At 60.6% G+C, this 18,835-nt stretch overlaps 1 protein-coding gene across 1 annotated transcript; it reads right to left on the reverse strand.

The window, feature by feature from the left end:
- Positions 1-6,781: 6,781 nt before the first annotated feature.
- CHGA (chromogranin A) lies at positions 6,782-18,503 on the reverse strand. The gene is made up of 8 exons (XM_012724649.1): positions 18,241-18,503; positions 17,403-17,449; positions 15,163-15,256; positions 14,352-14,420; positions 11,854-11,946; positions 10,138-10,551; positions 9,107-9,567; positions 6,782-7,260 (listed from the first exon to the last, which is right to left on the reverse strand). The coding sequence occupies exons 1-8, from the start codon at positions 18,329-18,331 to the stop codon at positions 7,177-7,179; spliced, it is 1,353 nt and encodes a 450-aa protein (XP_012580103.1). The 5' UTR covers positions 18,332-18,503; the 3' UTR covers positions 6,782-7,176.
- Between the last annotated feature and the right edge of the window lie 332 nt (positions 18,504-18,835).

The raw sequence follows: 18,835 nt of genomic DNA on the forward strand, positions 1-18,835 counted from the left end.
GCAGCGGCTCCCCGCGGTGACGCTACTACTTAAGAATTCCCAATGATCTGATTCTTTTTTTTTTTTAACCTGATTTTCTGATGTCATGATGGAGAGGGGGCGGGTGGGAAGGGGAGAGGAAAGAGAGCCCCAAGGGGTCCAGCCTCCTGGGAATGGGGCAGCCCACCTGATGCCTGCTGTGCAGATCTCTTCACTGGGTTTACACACGCTGTGTTCTCAACACTAGGCCTGAGTGTGGGGGTGATTGCTGTGTGTGTGTGCGCACGCGTCTCTGTGTACATTCGTGCATGTGTGTGCACATGTGCCTGAGTGTGCATGCACATGTGTGTGAACGTGTGGCAGGGTCATGTGCGTGCACACACGTGGGTGTGCATGTGTCAGAGGGTGTCCCCGAGTGTGCACACATGTGTCTTGGGTGCGTGCACGCGCACATGTGTGCACATGTCAGAGCATGTGTTACCTGAGTGTGTGCATGCGTGTATCACACATGTGTGCGTGTGGCTGAGCGTGCGCATTTGTGTACATGCGCGTGTGTCTGTGTGCAAACCTATGTGTGCCAACGCATGTCTGAGTGTTGTGTGCATGTGTATACATGTCTGAGTGTCATATGTGCACGGTGTGCATGTGTCCAAGTGTGCATGTGTCGGTTTGCATGTGTGTGTATGTGGCTGCGTGTGTGTGTGCGTGTGACTGAGTGTGTGTCTGGGTGTGTGTGTGCTCACGTGTCTGAGTGTGCATATGTGTGTGCACGTCTGAATGTGTGTTGTGTGCGTGTGTCTGAGTGTGTGCGTGTGTGTACACATGCCTGAGTGCATGTGTCTGAGTGCACGTCTGAGTGTGTGTGCATATGTCTGAGTGTGCACACGTGTGTGCACGTGGCAGTGTGTTGTGTGTGCATGTGTGTGTGACTGAGTATGTGCATGTGTGTGCGCATGTGCCTGAGTGCATGTGTCTGAGTGTGTACGTGTGCATGCACATGTCTGCGTGTGCATGTGTCTCTGTGTACACATGTGTGTGCACGTGGCAGGATGTGTTGCATGTGTGTGTGTGGGCGTGTGCACGTGTGTGCATAAATGCCTGTGTGTGCCTGAGTGTGTGCGTGTGTGAACGTGTCCAAGTGTGGTGTGCGTGTATGTGCACATGGTGGAGTGTCGTGTGTGCATGTGTGTGTGTCTGAGTATGTGCATGTGTGTGCGCATGTGCCTGAGTGTGTGTGTCTGAGTGTGTGCATGTGCATGCACATGTCTGCGTATGCATGTGTCTCTGTGCACATGTGTGTGCACGTGGCAGGGTGTGTTGTGTGTGTGTGCGTGTGTCTGGGCGTGTGCACGTGTGTGCATAAGTGCCTGTGTGTGCCTGAGTGTGTGTGTGTGGACGTGTCCGAGTGTGGTGTGTGTGTGTGTGCACACGGCGGAGTGTGTTGCATGTGCTTGTGTCTGGGCGTGTGCACGCGTGTGCATAAGTGCCTGTGTGTGCGTGTGTGCGTGTGTAAGCATGTCCGAGTGTGGCATGCGTGTGTGTGCCGTGGCTGAGTGTGCGCACGCGTGCTTGTGCCACGGCTTTGTTTTGATGGCTGCTGTGGGCCAGGCCTCGGGCCCCTGGAGGGCTCCCGCCGTGTCCCGGTGCCAGGCTGTCGGCCAAGCAGAGCGAGGGCAGGTGCCCGTCCCCTCTCCAGCTCCCCCCGGGCCCGTGATGTCTGCACCTGAGCGAGGGCCCCGCTGGGAGACTGGGCTGCGGCCCCTGCTGCCGCTCTCGACAGGGAAGAGAAGAAAGAAGCCTCCCGGGCGAGGAGGCCCGGGCCCTGCTGCCTCGCTCGCGTTGGCTTTCTGGACTCCGCGTGTCTGAGCAGGGCCAGCTCCTGCCCGAGCGCGCTGCCCCTGGGCCCCAGGATGAAGCTGCCTGGTCGGGAGCCCCCGGCTGGCCCCCCTGTGCCAAGGATCTGTGCCGAGACTGAGCGGAGCATCCCGCAAGCCGCCGGGGCTCCGTGTGCTGTGTCTGACGCTGTCGCGACCGGAGGACTCCGCGGAGCAGAACCACCGGCCCGCCAGCAGCCTGCCCCTCCTGGAGCCACCCGGATGGGCGCCCTCGGGCCCTGGGCGGTGTGGGCCCTCTTCCTGGGCTGGAGGCGGCCCCCCGTCCCCATCACTCCTGTTCATACCTGCCCGCCACCCTTCCCGACAGGCGCCTCCCACCGCTCCAGTTCGTGCCAGCCCCAGACACCAAGCTGCCCAGGTGTGCACCCAGATGTGAGGACGCTCTGGGAGAGGAAGTGTGTCCTGCCTCTCTTCACCTGCTAGACCCCCTCCCCAGGGACAGCAGGTGGACCACTGGTCAGTGGGTCATATTCCAAGGTCCGGCTGGCAGCCCCCTCCACAGAGAAGCGGGCAACGGGAGCTTTGCCGCGGTGGACGGAGTACACTGGGCAGGGGTGTCAGCCCCCACGTGGTCTTGTGTCTTAAGGTTCAGTTCACTTTGAAAAAGGCAAGACTGGGCCGCCCCCGGGCCTGGGAGGATGGTCAGGAGAGGCTGCTGCGCTGGGCGCCCAGAGGTGCCTCCTGGCCTGGCTCGGCCTGCCCACCACTCGGGCGGTGGTGACCGCCGTGGAGCCAGGCTGGGGCCAGGGGCGGACTTCGTCTGGACTGTCCAGCTGTCGCGAGAACAGAGGGCCCGCTCACTAACCGCGTTTACACGGCCTGAGTGTGAACCCCAATTAAAACACCTGTCTGTCCTTTCCGGGCCCAGCCCTGAGCCCCAGGGGAGCAGGGCAGCCTGGCCTCCTGCGCTGCTTTGACTCTAAAATAAACTACTGAAATCAAACGCATCTCATGCGTGTTTACAAACGCTGCTAAAAAAGTGTTCCAATAAAACAGCTTTGCCATTTCAGTAAAATGCTGATCACAGCCTGCCTCGAGAACAGGCGGGGAGTGGGGTGTGGCACCCGCACCCGGGCCGTGTTGTGCTCTATATAACTAATTAATTATCCTCAGTCTTGGGGTCCAGGGCTCAGATAGCAGGGACTTCAAGCAGGTGCCTTCCTCGAGCCTCCCTACAGACGTGAGCTTGAACTTTGCTTTTTTGGGGGGCACCATAAAGGACCCAGTCTACAGTCCAGGGCTTGGGCAGGCTCCTCCTCCCTGGCCATCTCTGAAGGGATTTAGGGACCTGTGCCAGGGAGTACAGACAGGGGCAGAGGGTAAGGGGGTGTGGGCGTGAGGAGCAATCAGTGGGTGGCCCCAAGATAGCATCTATAGTCTTGGTTCCCCTCAGGCCGCCTGTTCCTGGCCTCGGGGTTTCTGCACCAGGGAAAGAGCCACTCAAACACAGTTGCCTGTGCAACCTGTGGGTCAGAGTTTCTAAAACCAGCAAGGGCCCAGGGGAAGGGGGCTCTGAGCTGGCACCCAAGGAGTCAGCCCTGGAGGGCGCTGTCTCATGCCCAGTCTCCTGCTAGGCCAGGGGTGGGCACGGTGGCCCTGCAGCCTCTCGCTGGGCACTCCCGCTTCCGGGCTTCAGGGGTCACCAGAGAAGTCTCTGGAGGCACCTGGGGCCGAGAGTTCTGCTGGCGGAGGTTTTGACTCTATGACGACGCGATTCCTGGTCCCCGGCTGTACACAGTGCTGGTGTCTGTCCTCCCAGAAGCACCAGGGCGGCCTCCCGCGTGGGGTCCTCTCTTGGGGTGACCCAGCTCCCTCTGGGTGGGTGGAGCTGGGCCTGAGGCCACCCAGTATTACCTGTCCAGACTCCAGTGAATGGGGCGTCTTTTCCGACGGGGAGAGGACCTCGAGTTACCCGGCTATCCGGGCACTACCCCAGGTGGGCAGGCTCGTGGTCTCAGGCAAAGGCAGAAGGAATCCCACAGCCCTCAGGAGATGCGCCAGGCCTTGAATGTGGGAGCAGCGGGCCAGACAGGCAGACCAGCAGGCAGGGAGGCAGGCCTGAGGGAGGTCGGGGGGCACCGGCTTCCCCGCCAGGCGTCTGTAGTCCTGGGTGTGCGTGCCCCGTGCTGCTGCTCCACCTGCTTTTTGCAGGACACGAGACGGTGTGGACAGTGAAACCGCAAAGGAGATCAAGGCCGCTCAAGTAGCAGCGGGGAGGTGAGGAAGGTGCCTGCAGTTCCCCACTGCTCCTACAGGGAGGGGCCCGAGAGCCTTCGCTGGACTCTGACTGGCAGCTGGGGCAGCCGCCCCCAGCCCGAGAGACCCCGTGTGCTTGGCTCAGCCCTGAGGCAGGTGGGTCCTTGGCTCCGATGTCCTGGGGCTGGATCTGCCCTCTTCTGCCCCCTGAAATTCTGACCCATCGCCTGGTGGGTCCCCGACAGCTCCCCTCCCTTCTCGTGCCACAGCTTGAGGGTCCCTCAGCTCCAGAGGCTTAGGGCTGAGCGCCAGCCTACCTTACAGGACACAGCCTGCTCCCCTGGGCTCCACGAGGCAGACAGGCCTCCTTGGCAACGCTCTGGCTTTACCTCCTGGGTCGCCCCCGGGCCTTGAGGCCGCACACTGCCCCGAGCAGGCCTGGGCTGAGCCTGAGACACAGCCAGCTCCCCGGCAGGCCTAACCACGACACGGCCTCTGTGCCGCTGCAGCCTTTCTGCACTGCAAGACCGCGGTGGCCCTGCAGTGACCCGCACATGGTGACCCCACACACACGTGACACCAGGGCCCTCGGGCTGCCGGGCCAGCTGTTGGGACAGTGGCTGTTTCCCACCACTAGGCCCCAGGAGACCACCTGGGGCCTTGTACCAGAAAGAGTGTGTCCCCCAGACTTCCAGACCTGGCAGCTTGGCTGGCCTGACCTTCCACAGCCTGGCGACCTCCTAGGACGGAAGTTGGACTCCGCCAAAACTGCTCTCTAGAAGTTTCAGCCAGTCTCATAGTGAGTCACTCGCCATTGTGTTGACGGGTCCAGGTTTATGTCTGCGTTGTAACAGATGCTGTTTGCTGCAACCCTGCTCACAACAGTGTTCAGCAGAGTCCACACTGCCTGCTCCATGGATGAGATTTGGGGGGGCAGCCGGGGGGAGGTCTTTCAGAACTAGGCGTCCTGGGTTCCCTGTTTGCTAAATGGTCCTGGTGGGGGCTGTAGACCTGACCGACTGACACACAGCCAGCGTGTTCATTTCTGTGACTGTCAGGTGCAGTGCGAACCTGTCTGAAACGTGAAGTGCCTAGAGCCACAGCATTAGGGTCCCCCTCGGCACTTCAGGGGTGGGCATTGGCAGGGTGCAGCCCCTCCTGGCCTCCAGCAGAAGCCCAGCCAGCCAGGGCCCCGCAGACTCCCATCAGCACTGCCAGCCTGGTTTTCTGGGCAGGTCTGGTGAGGTGGTAGCTGTGAGCCCCACTTCATAAATAGGACACACTCCAAGTTGCCGGGAACCCCTGTCCTAGCTCTCCTCCTGGGCAGGAGATTCCAATCCCGTCTGACGTCAGAACCCACGTTCTCCTGCAGGGCCTCCTGGAAGTCAGGGTCTGTCCCGGCCACCCCATGCCAAGCCTCCGTGGCCCACAGCAGCCCCTCCAGAGGTTTGAGGGCCGAGGGGACCATCCATCGCCCTAGTAGCCCGGTATCCACAGGGGTCCAGGACACAACCCTGCTCATTCTGAAGGCAGGCCCCGGGGCTAAAGGTGCACCCTGCTGTGGCTTTGATGAATCATTTCATTTTCTGAGCCTCAGTTTCCTCCTCCAAACCAAGCCCAGGAGCTGCTGGCTCTGGCAAACCATTAGACGTGTAAGAACTCAGCAGCCTGAGTCGGTGGGTGCAGCAGCTTGGGGGAGGGGGAGGGAGCTTGGGGGCTGACAGAGAAGGGCACGCAGCTGAGCAAGCCCGGAGTTGGTCACGCGCCTGCGGTGGCTCATGTAGGGTGAGTGAATTGAGGGCTTCGTGCCACGTGTCTGGCAGTCACCTGCGGCCTAGATTGTGCTGATGCAGGTGGTGGGGGGCGCGGGGCGCGGGGCCCACGTACCTGAGGGTGCACGCCTGGAGCACGGGTGTGTGCACACCTGGACCAGAGGTCAGGGACACAAGGTGGCACCGAGGCTACGAGTGATTTCAGGAGAGGGGAGACCACGGGAGAACGCCAGAGAGAGCCCGGAGAAAGGAAAGTCCGCGGGGGCTGGGAGGCTATCGCTGCCTGCTCCCACCCTGTCCCCTGCCCAGCCTGCGCCAGCCTCCCGCCACATGCGTCTGGGCACCTGGTTCCCTGAGAGCCTCAAGGCCCAAGAAGCCCATCAAGGGCTCCGGGACGCTCTTCATCCATCTGTCCGAGTCCAGAGTGACCCTGCCCTGCGCCCGCTGACACAAGCATCATCCCGGACTGAGACGCTGTACCCAGCAGGCCAGGAGCAGAGGATTTCCCAAGTTGCTTCCCTGTATGCCCAGTGCAGGTGTCACTGTCTGCTCCAGGCTGCCCTGTCAGAGCAGAGAGGCCTCTACCTGCCCGCATGGGGCCTTGACCTTTGGCCCCAGTCACTGTGGGCCCCAGGCTCTGGCTGCCAGGGTGGTTCAGGGCAGCAGGGGATCTTCCTGTGAGCACAGCTCTGTGCCCCCTGGTCCTGGAGATAACAGAAGGGGAGCCTTTTTGCATGTGACCCCCACATACTGAGGCAAGTTCTGCACCCCCACTTTCCAGATGAGGAAGCTGGAGCTCCGCTGGCAGAGAAATTGCCAGTGGTCCTGAGACTGGCCAGTGGCCAGAAAGGTGCTGCCCGGTGAACCCCTTCTTCCCTCAGCGCTTTGCCTGAATCCAGTCAAATCTCCCCACAAGTCAAGAGGGAGAAACTTCCAAGAAACAGGAAAGAGCCCACAGCAGATTTATTTTTCCTTAGATAAATTTTGTACAGAGTATGTTACAGTTGGGAGGTCTCAGCTTTCCCCAAAAGGTCAGAAGTTATTGCATTTGTGCCCAACGGTTCTGGTGGTAGAAGGAAACTTCTAGAAAGCTGCCTGTGTTCCGGAGGATCATTTAAAGTTGTGGGCCTCCCACAGAGGGCCACGCTGGGGTGGGGGCCCGCGAGCAGGCAGGAAGGAGCATGGGGCGACAGTGGCCTGGGCTGGGGTGGGCTGGGGGCCACCTCCCTACCAGAAGCAGCGCCCAGCTGTCTGGCCAGAGCCTGGCAAGGGGAGCAAAAGAGCCAGGACCACCGGGCGCCTCGGAGCCCTGGCTGCTGGGGTCTGTGGGCGTCTCAGCCCCGCCGAAGCGCCTGCAGCCGGTGGGCCACCTTCTCCAGCTCTGCCTCTATGACTGACAGGCTCTCCAGCTCCTGGTCCTGGGAGAAAGCATCAAGGTCAGGCAGACCGACCCCAGGGAGCTGTGCCCACACGGAGCGCAGTCCAGCAGACTGGTTGTGCCGCTGGTGAGCTGTGTGACCTTGAACAGGTAGCTTTGCCTCTCTGAGCCTCAGGGCCTTGTCTGTATTTTGGAGACTGTGATGCCGTCTCCTGCCAGGCTGCCCTGAGGAGTGTCACCCACAAGAATGTGGGGGTGCAGAGGCAGGACAGACCCATGGAAAAGGCAGCCTCCCGTGCCCTTCAGAGGCCCTTCCAACCCTCCTGTCCCCGGGCTGGCTGTGGCTACTGTGGCCAGGGTGAGGCCAGGCCTGGATTTCCTGTCTGCTTCAGGCTGCCCTGTCAGAGCAGAGAGGCCTCTACCTGCCCGCATGGGGCCTTGACCTTTAGCCCCAGTCACTGTGGGCCCCAGGCTCTGGCTGCCAGGGTGGTTCAGGGCAGCAGGGGATCTTCCTGTGAGCACAGCTCTGTGCCCCCTGGTCCTGGTACCCACAAGGCACGGCCTTGGGCCTGACCCCACAAGGCATGGCCTTGGGCCTGAGCAGAAGAGAGGGAATGCACGCCTCTGCCTCAACTTGGGAGGGGTGTCTTCCAGGGGTCCCCCCACATGCCAGGCTGTGCAGGGCATGCACCTAGGGCCCAGGGGAAACCAATGGCCAAAGGTTATCATGGAAGTTGGGGCCCTTGGCACAGGAGCTGGGGTTCGGGGAGCTGCTGGGCCATGTCTAAGAAGCCCTTGACACTGGTGGGGAGATGCCAGCCTGCCGTGCACACGACTCTGGGTTCCCACCTTCCACCTTGTGGGCCAGGCCTCCCCCACCTGGATGAGAGAAGCCGTGGACAGGACAGGGCACCTAGCTTCCTGCCACTTCCGAGAGGGCAGCGGGGTGGCCACAGGTGCCAGGACCTGCCCTGAGCCCAATGATGCTTCCCCCTCCGTCTCCTGGGGACACAGGCAGATGCCCTCTCCCAGTTCCAGATGCCAGGGGCCTCCTCCTCACCTGCCAAAGCCCTGGGCGAGACCCAGAGGCAGGGTAGGGCCCGAGGAAGGGGGCAGAGGCCCCTCAGGCAGGTCCCCCGGGCCCGACCCCCACTCCAGGTAGTGTCAGTTGCCTGCCAGGGACCCCAGCTCCCACCTCACCGCCCCCCATGGGCTGTGACCCTAAGTAGTGCTCCCTAAGTAGTGTTCTGACCATGATAATGAGGTGATCCTTTCCCTCCACTTCCCAAATGGGGGAGCAGTGAGGCTCCGGGAAGAGGACTGACCCACTCAAGGTCACACAGCAGGCAGGAGGCAGAACCCAGGCCTCTGGCACAGATCTGAGTCCCCTCCCGGCCTCACCCAGACGGTGCTCCTGAGCTGCCAGAGGCCAGGAGAGGACAGGCGTGACCGCTCACATCTGAGTGTCCCCTCCTCCCAGGCGCCCCGTTGGGCCACTGTGCCCGGGCCGGGATGCCCGTGCAGCAAACAGCCCTCCCCGGCCAGTCCTGCAGTGTCCGAGGTCTCCATGCAAAGGCCGGGCCCCACTGCCGCTTCAGGGCCAAACTCCGTCCAGCTCCTGTGGCGAGGGCTCAGCCCTCCGCCTGCCCCGCTGACAGGCCAGCAGCTTTGCGGGGCGCCCTCTGCGCGCCGACCACTTCGCGCCTCCCTGCCGCTCTCCTACCCCGGCTCTGTCCCAGCCCAGACCCTCTGGGGGGTCTGCCCTGTCTGAGCGCCTCCCTGGGCCCAGACTGAGGGACCCTTAGAGGGGTGGGGGCACACGCGTGGTGCAGCTGCCCCAGCTGGCCCCTCCGGGCCTGGCCCCGCTGACCCCGCCCCATACCCACCTCTGCCCTGCGGCTGGCGCTGCCCTCCTCCTCTTTCCTTTCCTCCGGGAAGCCTCGCGCCGGAAGGGGCAGGCCGGCCTCCACACTGGCCTCCTGGGAGGCAGGCCTCCAGCCTCGTCGCAGCTGGGGCCTCGGGCCCCGGGAGTCATAGGCCCGGGTCCGGAAGGAGAGCTTCATGGAGCGGTCTGGGTCATCCTGCTCCCCGCCAGCCCCCTCCTGGCGCTTCTCGGCCGCCAGCTCCGTGGCCAGCTGGTCCATGGTGCTCCACCGCTTGGCGTCCTCCCACGCCTTGGAGAGCCGCTCCTCCTGCTCCAGCTCCCCACTCTTCCCGCCTGGCAAGAGACCTGCAGGGGCCCCTGCTGTCTCTTTCTCCTCCTCCTTCTCCTGCTCCCCCTTCCCCTTGGGGGGCTGGGCCTCCTCAGCCCCCGTCTTCCTGGCTCCGTCCAGAGCCTCCGGCCAACCTGGGACAGGCGGTGAACAAGAGGTGAGTGGGCAGGGGCCGCCACTTCCCCGTTCTCGGCAGACCCGGGTCCTCTCTGGCCACCATCAGATCTCAGACAGCAGCTCTCGGGGCCCAGCGCAGCCTCTGCAAGGTGGGCGTCCCTTGGAGGGCCAGGGCCTCCTGCTGCGAGCTCTGCATGGCCTGCTCAAAGCCCACAGCAGTGGGCAGGGCCCGCCTCTGCCTAAGCTCTTCTCCCCATAGTCCCTGGCCCTCGGCCACCCAGCAGGGTGGGCTGGGAGCCAGAGAAGAGACCTGCCAAGCCGTCGGTGGGTCCCTCCCGGCACGCCCTGCAAAGCCCCTCTCCTCCTGTGATGGGGTGGTCCTGTGGGGACCGTGGGACATGGTGGGCTTCTAGTCAGCTTGTACCATGAATGAGCTGACCGTGGGCAGATTACTTCACCTCTGTGAAATGGAGCTGACAGCGACCTCCGAGCTGGCGGCGGAGGTGGGGTGAGCTTGTGGGCATGTGCCCTCCCACCCGGCCCCCCCGACGCGCGTCCAGGTCCGTCTGCATGCGCGGCCCTCTCACCTCTCTGGGTCTCCTTGTAGCTGAAGCTCTCGGGAGGACTCAGGGCCGTGGCAGGACCTTCTTGCTCCAGGCCAGCCTGCTGCCCCGCCTCCTTGGCCTCCTCTCCCTTTGCCTGCTGCCCCTGCTCCTCACGCGGGTCCTTCTCTCTGTCCACCAGATCCCGAGAGGGGCCCTCGCTGTCCCCTTCGGTCTGCGAGCCTGGGGCTTTCTCGTTGGGGGGGGTGGTCAGGAGGTGGGTGCCGGCGGCTTCCCCCTCCTCCCCTGGGGCCTGGTCATCCTCTACCTTGGACCCCTGCTTGGGCTCAGGGGAGGCCCGAGGCCCATCCCCAACCACGTCTTCACCATTCTGGTCCACCTCCGCAGAATCTCCTCTTTTCTCTGTAGTGTCTTTGAAGGACATGTCTTCTGTCCCCTCTGCAGAGACAGCAGAGTCAGTCAGGCCCCACGGACCTGGCACGCGTGGGCTCGGCCCCGGGCCCAGTTCAGATCTCCTCGCTGGCTGCAAGCCCAGCCGAGGCCTGTGGGCCCTGGGGCTGGGCTCTCCAGGTCTGCGCCGGACCAGAGCACAGGGGGCGGGTGGTTCTTGCCCTGTCCTTCTTAAAGCAGGACAATATATATACCTAAGACCTTGACTATGAGCCCAGTAGGTAAAGGTCTGAATTGAAATTGAGGCCCTCAGCTGGACTGCTGTGTGGTCTTGGGCAGGTCCCTAACCTCTCTGTGCAAGAGGCACAATCACTGCGACTTTATTCTCCTCTCGTGTGGGGTTCTCTGTGGGGTGTTCGCGAAAGCGTGCAGCTCCTCTCAGTATTTGTAGGGTTCTGCTAAAAGGCATCTTGAAGACAGCCCTGCTGTCACTAGAGTAGTTACAAAGCACCCCCAAGGACATCTCACCCCCTGGACCCCCGGGCCCCGGGTGGGAGTGGGTCCACCCTCGTTATTGTAAAAATCCAAACTGATCCTTAGAAAGGTGAGTGACCTGTCTGTGATCACGTGGTCTGGAGGCAACAGAACTGAGCCCAAACCCAAGCCTCCGCGTCTCCAGTGCAGGTCGCTGGGCTCCCAAGGCCACGCCCTACACAGCTTCCCTGCAGCCACCCACAGAGCCTGGAGCCATGCAGGAGTCCAGGCAGCGCCCCAGGCAGCCACTAGGGGGACAGCCCTGGCCTAGCTGAGGTCCCCCCAGACTGAGACCTTTGAGACCCCGCTTCTGGGAACCGGCCACCCCTACCCTCTTTTCCCAGCAAGGAGCAAGGCCGGTGGGGGCAGTTTCCAGCTGTTTCCAGGCACAAAGATGTGTCTCTGAGCTTCACGTTGACCTAACTCTTTGACCCCTAAGAGCTCTCTGGTTTCAAGAAAGATGATCCAGATTCATTTCATGCTCCCAACCTAGTCCTCTGGGATCCTCAATGGCACCCCAAGCCCCAGGGGGGAGCTGCAGGGGGGCAGCCCTGTGGTAGTGGCCACTGGAGAGTCAGGGCTGAGGCCTCCGGCCCTGGGATCGCCCCTGGCCTGGGCAGATGGGGCTCTGGGTAAGATGACCCAGACTCAAATCTCCAGCTATGCCGCCACTTTGGGCAAGGCACTTGACAACCCGGGGCCTCAGTTTCCCCGTGTGTAAAGGGTCTCAGAGAGCAGCTCCTGCCCCCGGGGCTTCTCAATCCGTCATAACCCCTGTTACCATCATCTCTTCCCTCCCCAGACGGCGCCACTGACCCTTCAGCTGGCCCCTCTGCTTCCCCACAACCTCAGAGAGTTCGTCTTCAAAACTGCTGTGCTTCTTCTGCTGGTGAGCGCGCTCCTTGGCACCTGAGAGGAGAAAAGGAGAAAAAGACCAGACCCTATTTGGTCTGAGCCGAGCCCTGCACATTTGTCTGGGAGAGCGAAGGCCTCCACTCCCTCATCTGTAAATGGGGTGCGTAGTGTCCAGGGCCTGCCCGGCGGGAAACTGAGGGGTGGGAGCTGTGGGGGGTGCGCGGCCACCCCTGCCCCCGCCCAGCAGGGCCCATATGGTGGTTCCCTCCTCCCCACACTCAGCTTCCCACCCAGGACCTGTGAACAGCCCAACCCGGGGCAATAGAGTCTCAAATGGAGCTGGGGTTCCTGGGGTGCGAGTAGAGTGGGGGCCCCCTCAGGTCCTCCCTGGTAGGTAGGGACGCTACAGCAAGCGGTAACAGTGCTTGTCTCCCTGGGGGGCAGGGGGAGCTCTTGATTCAAATCCCCCACTCCCCGTGACTCGAGTCCAGGACCCTGGGAGGAGGCCAGGCTCTTGCCTGTGTCAGCCACTTGGGGGGCTCCTGCCGCTGTGACCCAGAGACCCCGTCCTCGGGCAGCCCCAGCCCAGCGCACCTCCCCACCTGTTCCCACCCCCCTCACACACACCCCCCCTGCCTGGATGGCCCTTCCCTCTGGACAGCTCTGTCCCTGGTGATGACTTTTTCCCATGATGGGAATTTCTGGGGTAACCAGAGGAGCCCGACATGGAGGTGGTGGCCCCAGGGTTTGTGGGATCGGGCCCGGACAGACCTGGGCCCACACCTCCTAGCCTCGCTCTGTGACCCCGGTAGCTTGGGCTCCCCGCCGTCTGTTGTCATCTATAAAAAAGGGTTGCTGCACCGAAAGTGCTGAGCTGGACAGACGCGAGGGTGGTCTGGGGGAGCGAGGGGCATGGGTGGGTGGTGGGCAGGATCTCAGTCTCCCAGCCCTGTGTCCTTTCCTATCGACAGCAACAATTCCCAACAACGGCGGATGCCGTTTATACTGGGCACACACAGCGCCTCGTGCATGCAGGTATTTCAGGGCATGTTAGTAACTTCAGAGTAATAGTAGTCGTTCAATGCTTGGTTTTCTTTTAGTCAATTATGAATTGACTTTTAAATTTGGGTTTTTTTAAGTCGCGGTGACACTGCTTCCCGGCACTGGCATGATGGACGGGGTGGGATTGCACCCGTTCAGGTTGGGGTTCACAGCACACCCAGCACAAAGCACCTGCGATCTCCCACCACAGTCCTGTGGGCCTCTCTCCCCTGGGTTCCTCACCCTCACCCTCAATATTTATGTTTAAAATGATGGTACTGTAGTAAATCAGTGCATGTTCAGTTTTTTTAAAATACCAGGTTGGTGTTGGCAAAATCAGTGAGGCAGGTAGTAGCAATGCCAGCTCCCCCTCCCCCGTGCCAGGCTCGCCTCAGACTCAGACCGCACCTGTGGTGACAGTTGCCTCCCAGGAGGCTGAGGGGAGGCTGTGTTGACTTGGGGAGGCCACAGGGGCCTGCCTGCTGGGGTTATTTTCACTCGCTTCCTCTCCAGATCTCTCCCTATTCACACGGGGCCTCAGACCAGGGGCTTTTGGGGTGAAGCGGCATTATGCCCACCCCCAATCCCTCCCTATCCAAGACAGAACAGCCCTGAAGAGGCATCCTCATTCTCTTTGGGTGTAGCTGTGAGATTCAGGCTTGAATCTCAGGGGGAGACTCGGCCCTGTCCCCAAACAAAAGGCCGCTTCCCCAGGGGGTCATCCTGGCAAGAGGTGGCCCAGACCACGTGTCCCAGTTTGCCAGGGAGGGATCTTTGCCTACCACGAACCCAGGAGATTGTCTGGCACCAGGAAGAGTCACTAACTGTGGGGTGACGTCGTCCTCACGCTCTATCCTAGCACCCTGCCCAGGCTCTGGAATGCCTGCAGTGACGAGGAGCTCGCTCTCTTACAAAGTCCTCATTCTCAAGAACATGAGTGGGTTCTCAATCTCTTGGAGATTCAGTCCTCTTGCTGAAGTGCCCTAGGAGTCTGCTCTGTGTTTGGGGGAGGCTCAACCCTGCTTCCCCAGCTCCCCTGAAGCAGAAACTCACAAGGGAAAGGATCCTTCCCCTGCCTGGAAACCAGTTGCAGGTGGCGGGAAAGGAGTCCTCTTTGCAGTCCCGCCTGAAAGCCACTCTGGACAAGCTCCAGAGACTTCAGGGCATTAAGACAGTTACAGCTGGCCCCGGCATGTCCCTAAGTCACTGTGACCTTGGGCAAGTCCTCAAACTTTCTAGGCCTTGCTCCCTTTATGCCAACGCATGGGGCCAGGAGCACCGAGACCCGCCTTTCCGCTCCACCACGGGAAGGAAATAACTGAACAGCAGAAAGAAACTTTGCTCAACCCTCCACCCTGGTTTTCTGATTCTCAGCTCCTGGGATTTATCCAGACCCATGTGCAGTGGCTGGAAAATACCTTGGAGAGCGAGGTCTTGGAGCTCTTTCAGCAAATTCTGATGTCGCAGGATGGAGAGGATCCGTTCGTCTGCAGTGAGGAGTCGTTATGGGTGGTTTCCAGAGAACAGCGAAAACAGATTACCATCAATATTTTCAGCTGAGCACATGGAATTTATTCTGCAAACTCAAAATCTGGGTGGCAGCAACAAGATGGGGCTGAGATAACACTTTTGAAAGCAACTCCTTTCAGACGTGCCCACCACTCTTCCACCATCAGAAAGACCAGCGCTGGCTCAGCACACAGACCTCAGCCGGGAGATGCAAGAGGCGTCTGGACACGACTTGCTCCCCACCTCCAGGCCTTTGCTGGTGCTGCCCGAACCTAGAGTGCTCGCTCTCATGTTTCTAAGTCCTGATTTCTGACCCTTCTCTTAGAGCCAGCCCAGATATCGATGTCAGGCCCATCCAACAGCTGGCTGAGACCTAACTGCCATGGTCCACGCCGTGGTCACCTGCCACTCTGACATCAGCCAGCTGTCAAGGACTGTTGTAGCTGGGAATTTAGCACGCAAAACCCTTGTTTGAGGGGGGGGGCTTGCATGCCAGCCTGCTTTTGTTGTGCTGAGAATTCTACTCAGGCGGGTGCCTATCTGTCTACTCTTGCCTCACAGGGGCTGTGGCCTCTTCTTCACCCACTCAGACACCAGCACAGGCCTGGCCGAGTTCAGCCCATGGCCAGTGACTGCTGAATGAAATTGCTGATGTCTATCAAAGCCACACACCCTTCTCCTGCCTCCCTGGCTGGCAGCCCTTCCCCGCCGGCCCCGTACCTCCTCGGAGGGTCTCGAAACACTCCTGGCTGACAGGCATGGGGCTGGGCTTGGAGAGTGTGTCAGAGATGACCTCAACGATGCACTTCATGACCTGGGAAGAGAGGGGGCAGGTTGGAGTGGGCTGGGCTTGGGGCTCAGGGCCCAGAGGCTCTGGGGCCAACTTCCCAGAACATCAGGGCATTTGCTTTTAGATTCAGAGTCCACAGCTGCCTGGCTCAGGGACACAGCTCTGCTTTCTTAACTGAACAGACCACTCTTCTATGGTGTTTATGACATGCCAAGCACCTGGACCCCAGGGGCCCCTCTGAGGTGGGGTAGGCTCCTGTCACCTTCTTCCCCAGTGTTACTGTAAGGACGGGAAGCTGCTCCGAGGCATTGCAGTTACACCTTGCCAAAGCCCTTTAGTCTTGAAGTGCCTCAGAGATCAGCGACTCCCATGAAGCCTTCCCGGAATACCCAGAGGAGAACAAAGACCTTCCCTAGTTCTACCCTGTCTGGAAACAGGATCTGGATTCCTCTCCCCCATTGTTCATGGCATTGTCACATCCAGGGGTGACAGCCTCACAGTCTGATTCCATGTTCACCCACAGATGACCCCCCTCCAAGGGTGTGGGTACGCATGGCTATCCCATAGCAGACTCACAGCAGCCATGTCTCTGAAAGGCTTGTCCAGTGCCCAGCCAAGTGCTGTGGGCAACTAGGCACTGCTGTGTGGCTGACATGTGCCTGTGGCGCCAGCTAGGAGCAGGACCCAGCTGTGTGATCTCAGGCACGGGACTTGATTGCTCTGAGCCTCAGTTTCCTCATTTGTAAAATAGAAGTTGAGAAGACTTTGCCAACTCCTGAGTGAAGAGGCACAGATGGAAAAATACTCTATAAAGCACGAAGCCACACGCACGCACGCACACGTGTGCACACGCACCGGGAAAGCAGCCACAACTCCAGGCCTGCTTCAGCTGCTAGAGCCAGGCAGAGGAGCAGAAGGTGTCAGACATGCATCAGGCGGTGTTGGGGGGACGGGGAATCTGTGGGGTGCCAAGGCAACTGCTCCCAGGATCCAGAATGGCATCTGGCACACAGGCTTTGCGGTAATCACAGCACCTAGGCTGGAGCACTCAGGTCTCAACCAGCTGCGCGGGTGCCCTCAGCCCAGGCTCCTGACTCGGGTACGGTGACCCAAACAGCAGTCCCCAACAGGGGTCTGGCACAGTGCTGCATCTGTACCCTGTGTCCCCCTGTAGCCTCAGACCTTGCAGTGGGGTTATCCTACCCCCTGTTCAGAGGCCCACATCTGGGAGAGAGAAATTGGGTGTCGGTCCCAAGAGATGGGAAGATCATGAAGGAGAGTTCTAGGAATAACGGTGCCTGCTTACTGGAACCTACTGTGTGCCAGACACCTCGCCACTCCAATTCCTACTCCTCACAATTCCCGTCGAGGGGCAGGCCCAGAGAAGTTAAGTCATTTTTTCAAGATCACACAATTAAGATGAGTGGTAAAGGTTTAAATCCAGCCTGTCTGCAACTAAAAGACAGGAAATGTAACTGACCAAATTGAAGCTGCAATCTCTTTGATGCTTTGAGTTTTAACTGTATTCTCTCTGGCAGAAAACAGCTCCTGGAAAGGTGGGAAGTAGAACTTTTCTGACTCTCTTTCTCTGTGTCTCTTGCTGACCACCGGACCCTCAGGTTCTCCTGAGGCTCCTTGCTGAGTAGCCTCCCTCAGCCCCAGCTGATCAGGACTCTGACTACAGGAGCCATGATCCAGAATATTCTCGCTTTCGGTGGCCCTTTAGGAGAGCCACAGCTTGAGTGTCTGGGTGGTGGGGATGTTGCTGGCAGGGCCTACAGGCAGAGGCTGAGCTCAGGGGGAGGCCAGAGCCAGGCAGGGGACAACTAAAACCACAGAGAAGCTGCTCCCCACTACCACCCAGAGTGAGCCTACCAGATTGGGGTGTTCAAGACAGCTGGCCTGGCACCTCGTCCCAGGGGAAAAGACAGCCACCTGGGACAGCACACCTCGCTGGGAGGAGCTGTCCCCACAGCAGGAGAGAGGGGACAGGCGGCCTTTGATCTTCTTTCCCAAGCTGTCCCTGGGCTCAGCAGCCAGCCGCAGTGCTGGCTCTTGGCTTTATGCCAGACCTGTTCCTGCAGCTTCCTGCAGCTGCCCAGGAATGGGCTGGGAGATGTCCCTGGGGCCTCCCACCTCCCATCCAGAGGCACCCCCACACCCTCCTTACCTCCGTGTCCCCTTTACTCATAGGGCTGTTCACAGGGAGGGCAGTAACTGGGGAGAAAAAGAATGGGGGTTACTGCTCTGCTCCCAGGGGGAGAGCCCAGTTCTTTCCCACCATGTTCACTGGGGGTCCATTCACCCCAGCTGTCCCCCTCCAAACTGCCCCAAATGAGATGCTAGAGATGATTTTGTTTTTCTTCCTCAGCTACTGACCCTGGGGAGGGAGAAAGGGGCCCCCAGAGGCTTTTCACTGAGCCTTCCCCTTCCCCTTTGGGGATGGTCCTGCTCTGGAGGGGGTGTGGGAACTGAAGTCAAGAGGTATGAAAACAAAGCCAACTGCTGATTGAAATTAGGTTGGGAAAGAATGCAGGGAAAGGGAGCGAACCCCTATGTGAGGGAAAAGGTGAGGTGGGGAAATGGAGGGGGGGGAGAAAGATTGTGAGTGATGCTGGGAGAGACAGACATCAAGGGCAGAAAGACAGAAAGAGGGAGGATGGAAGATGGAGGGAGGTGAGAGAGGGAGTCAGCAGCAGTCTCCCACCTCCCCCCAATGACCTTGGCCAGCCAGGGGGCGGAGCTGGCGCCCGCCTTAGTGCAGCTCAGGCCTCAGGTGGGGGCGCCAGGGCCCCTGCCCCGCGGGGAAGGAAGTGGGGCCCAAAGAGTCCATTCAGGAGGGTTGAGGTTAGGAGGGAGGCACAGGCGCTGTCCCCGGTGCTGAAAACTTGCCGCGCTGAAGGGAAGATGAGGAGGGGGCTCGGGGCGCCTAGCGGTGCCCGCACCTCACGCTGGTGGGGCGACAGCAGACAGGGATGCCCAGGACCCTCTCCCCCGAGCTTTCTCACCTTGCCCGGCGCAAAGCAGAAGCGCCAAGACAGCGGCGCAACGCATGGCGAAGCCCGGGCGCCGAGCAGCTGGCGGTCTGAGGCCAGGCATGGCCGCTACCCTGGCGAGGGGTGACTGGGCAGGCGCACCGGGGGCAGGCTGCTGGGGGCGCTGGCGCAGAGGAGGGGGGCGTAGCGTCTCTGTGTCCAGACGTCTTTCAATGAGCCCACCAGCCTCTCTGCACGGGCTAGAGCACTGCAGTAGTAGCAGCAGCAGCGGCAGTTCTCGCGCGCACTCCCCCTTATATATACCCGAACCGGAAATGACGTCATAGGACCGCCCCTACCCCCCCCCCATCCCTGTAGGGGTCGAGCGACTGTTCTTTCCACCTGCTGCACGACACCTTTAGCCTCTGGCCCAGCTGCTCACGACTAGTGCGTGAGGCCACCAGGCAGGTACCCGGGTTCCAGGAGGTGGCAAGAGGGACGAGGCTGATCCCTTACTGTGTCACTTTCAGCGCTAAAGCACCGTTCCATGCTCTTGAAGTCCCTTCTGAGGGGCATGCTTCTCCTGATCTCTCTGGATGGAAGCACCTCCTCACATCTAGGAGACCCT

The sequence above is a fragment of the Condylura cristata genome, unplaced genomic scaffold (genome assembly GCF_000260355.1).
Source record: "Condylura cristata isolate star-nosed mole 26May11 unplaced genomic scaffold, ConCri1.0 scaffold00013, whole genome shotgun sequence".
NCBI classification, from domain to species: domain Eukaryota; kingdom Metazoa; phylum Chordata; class Mammalia; order Eulipotyphla; family Talpidae; genus Condylura; species Condylura cristata.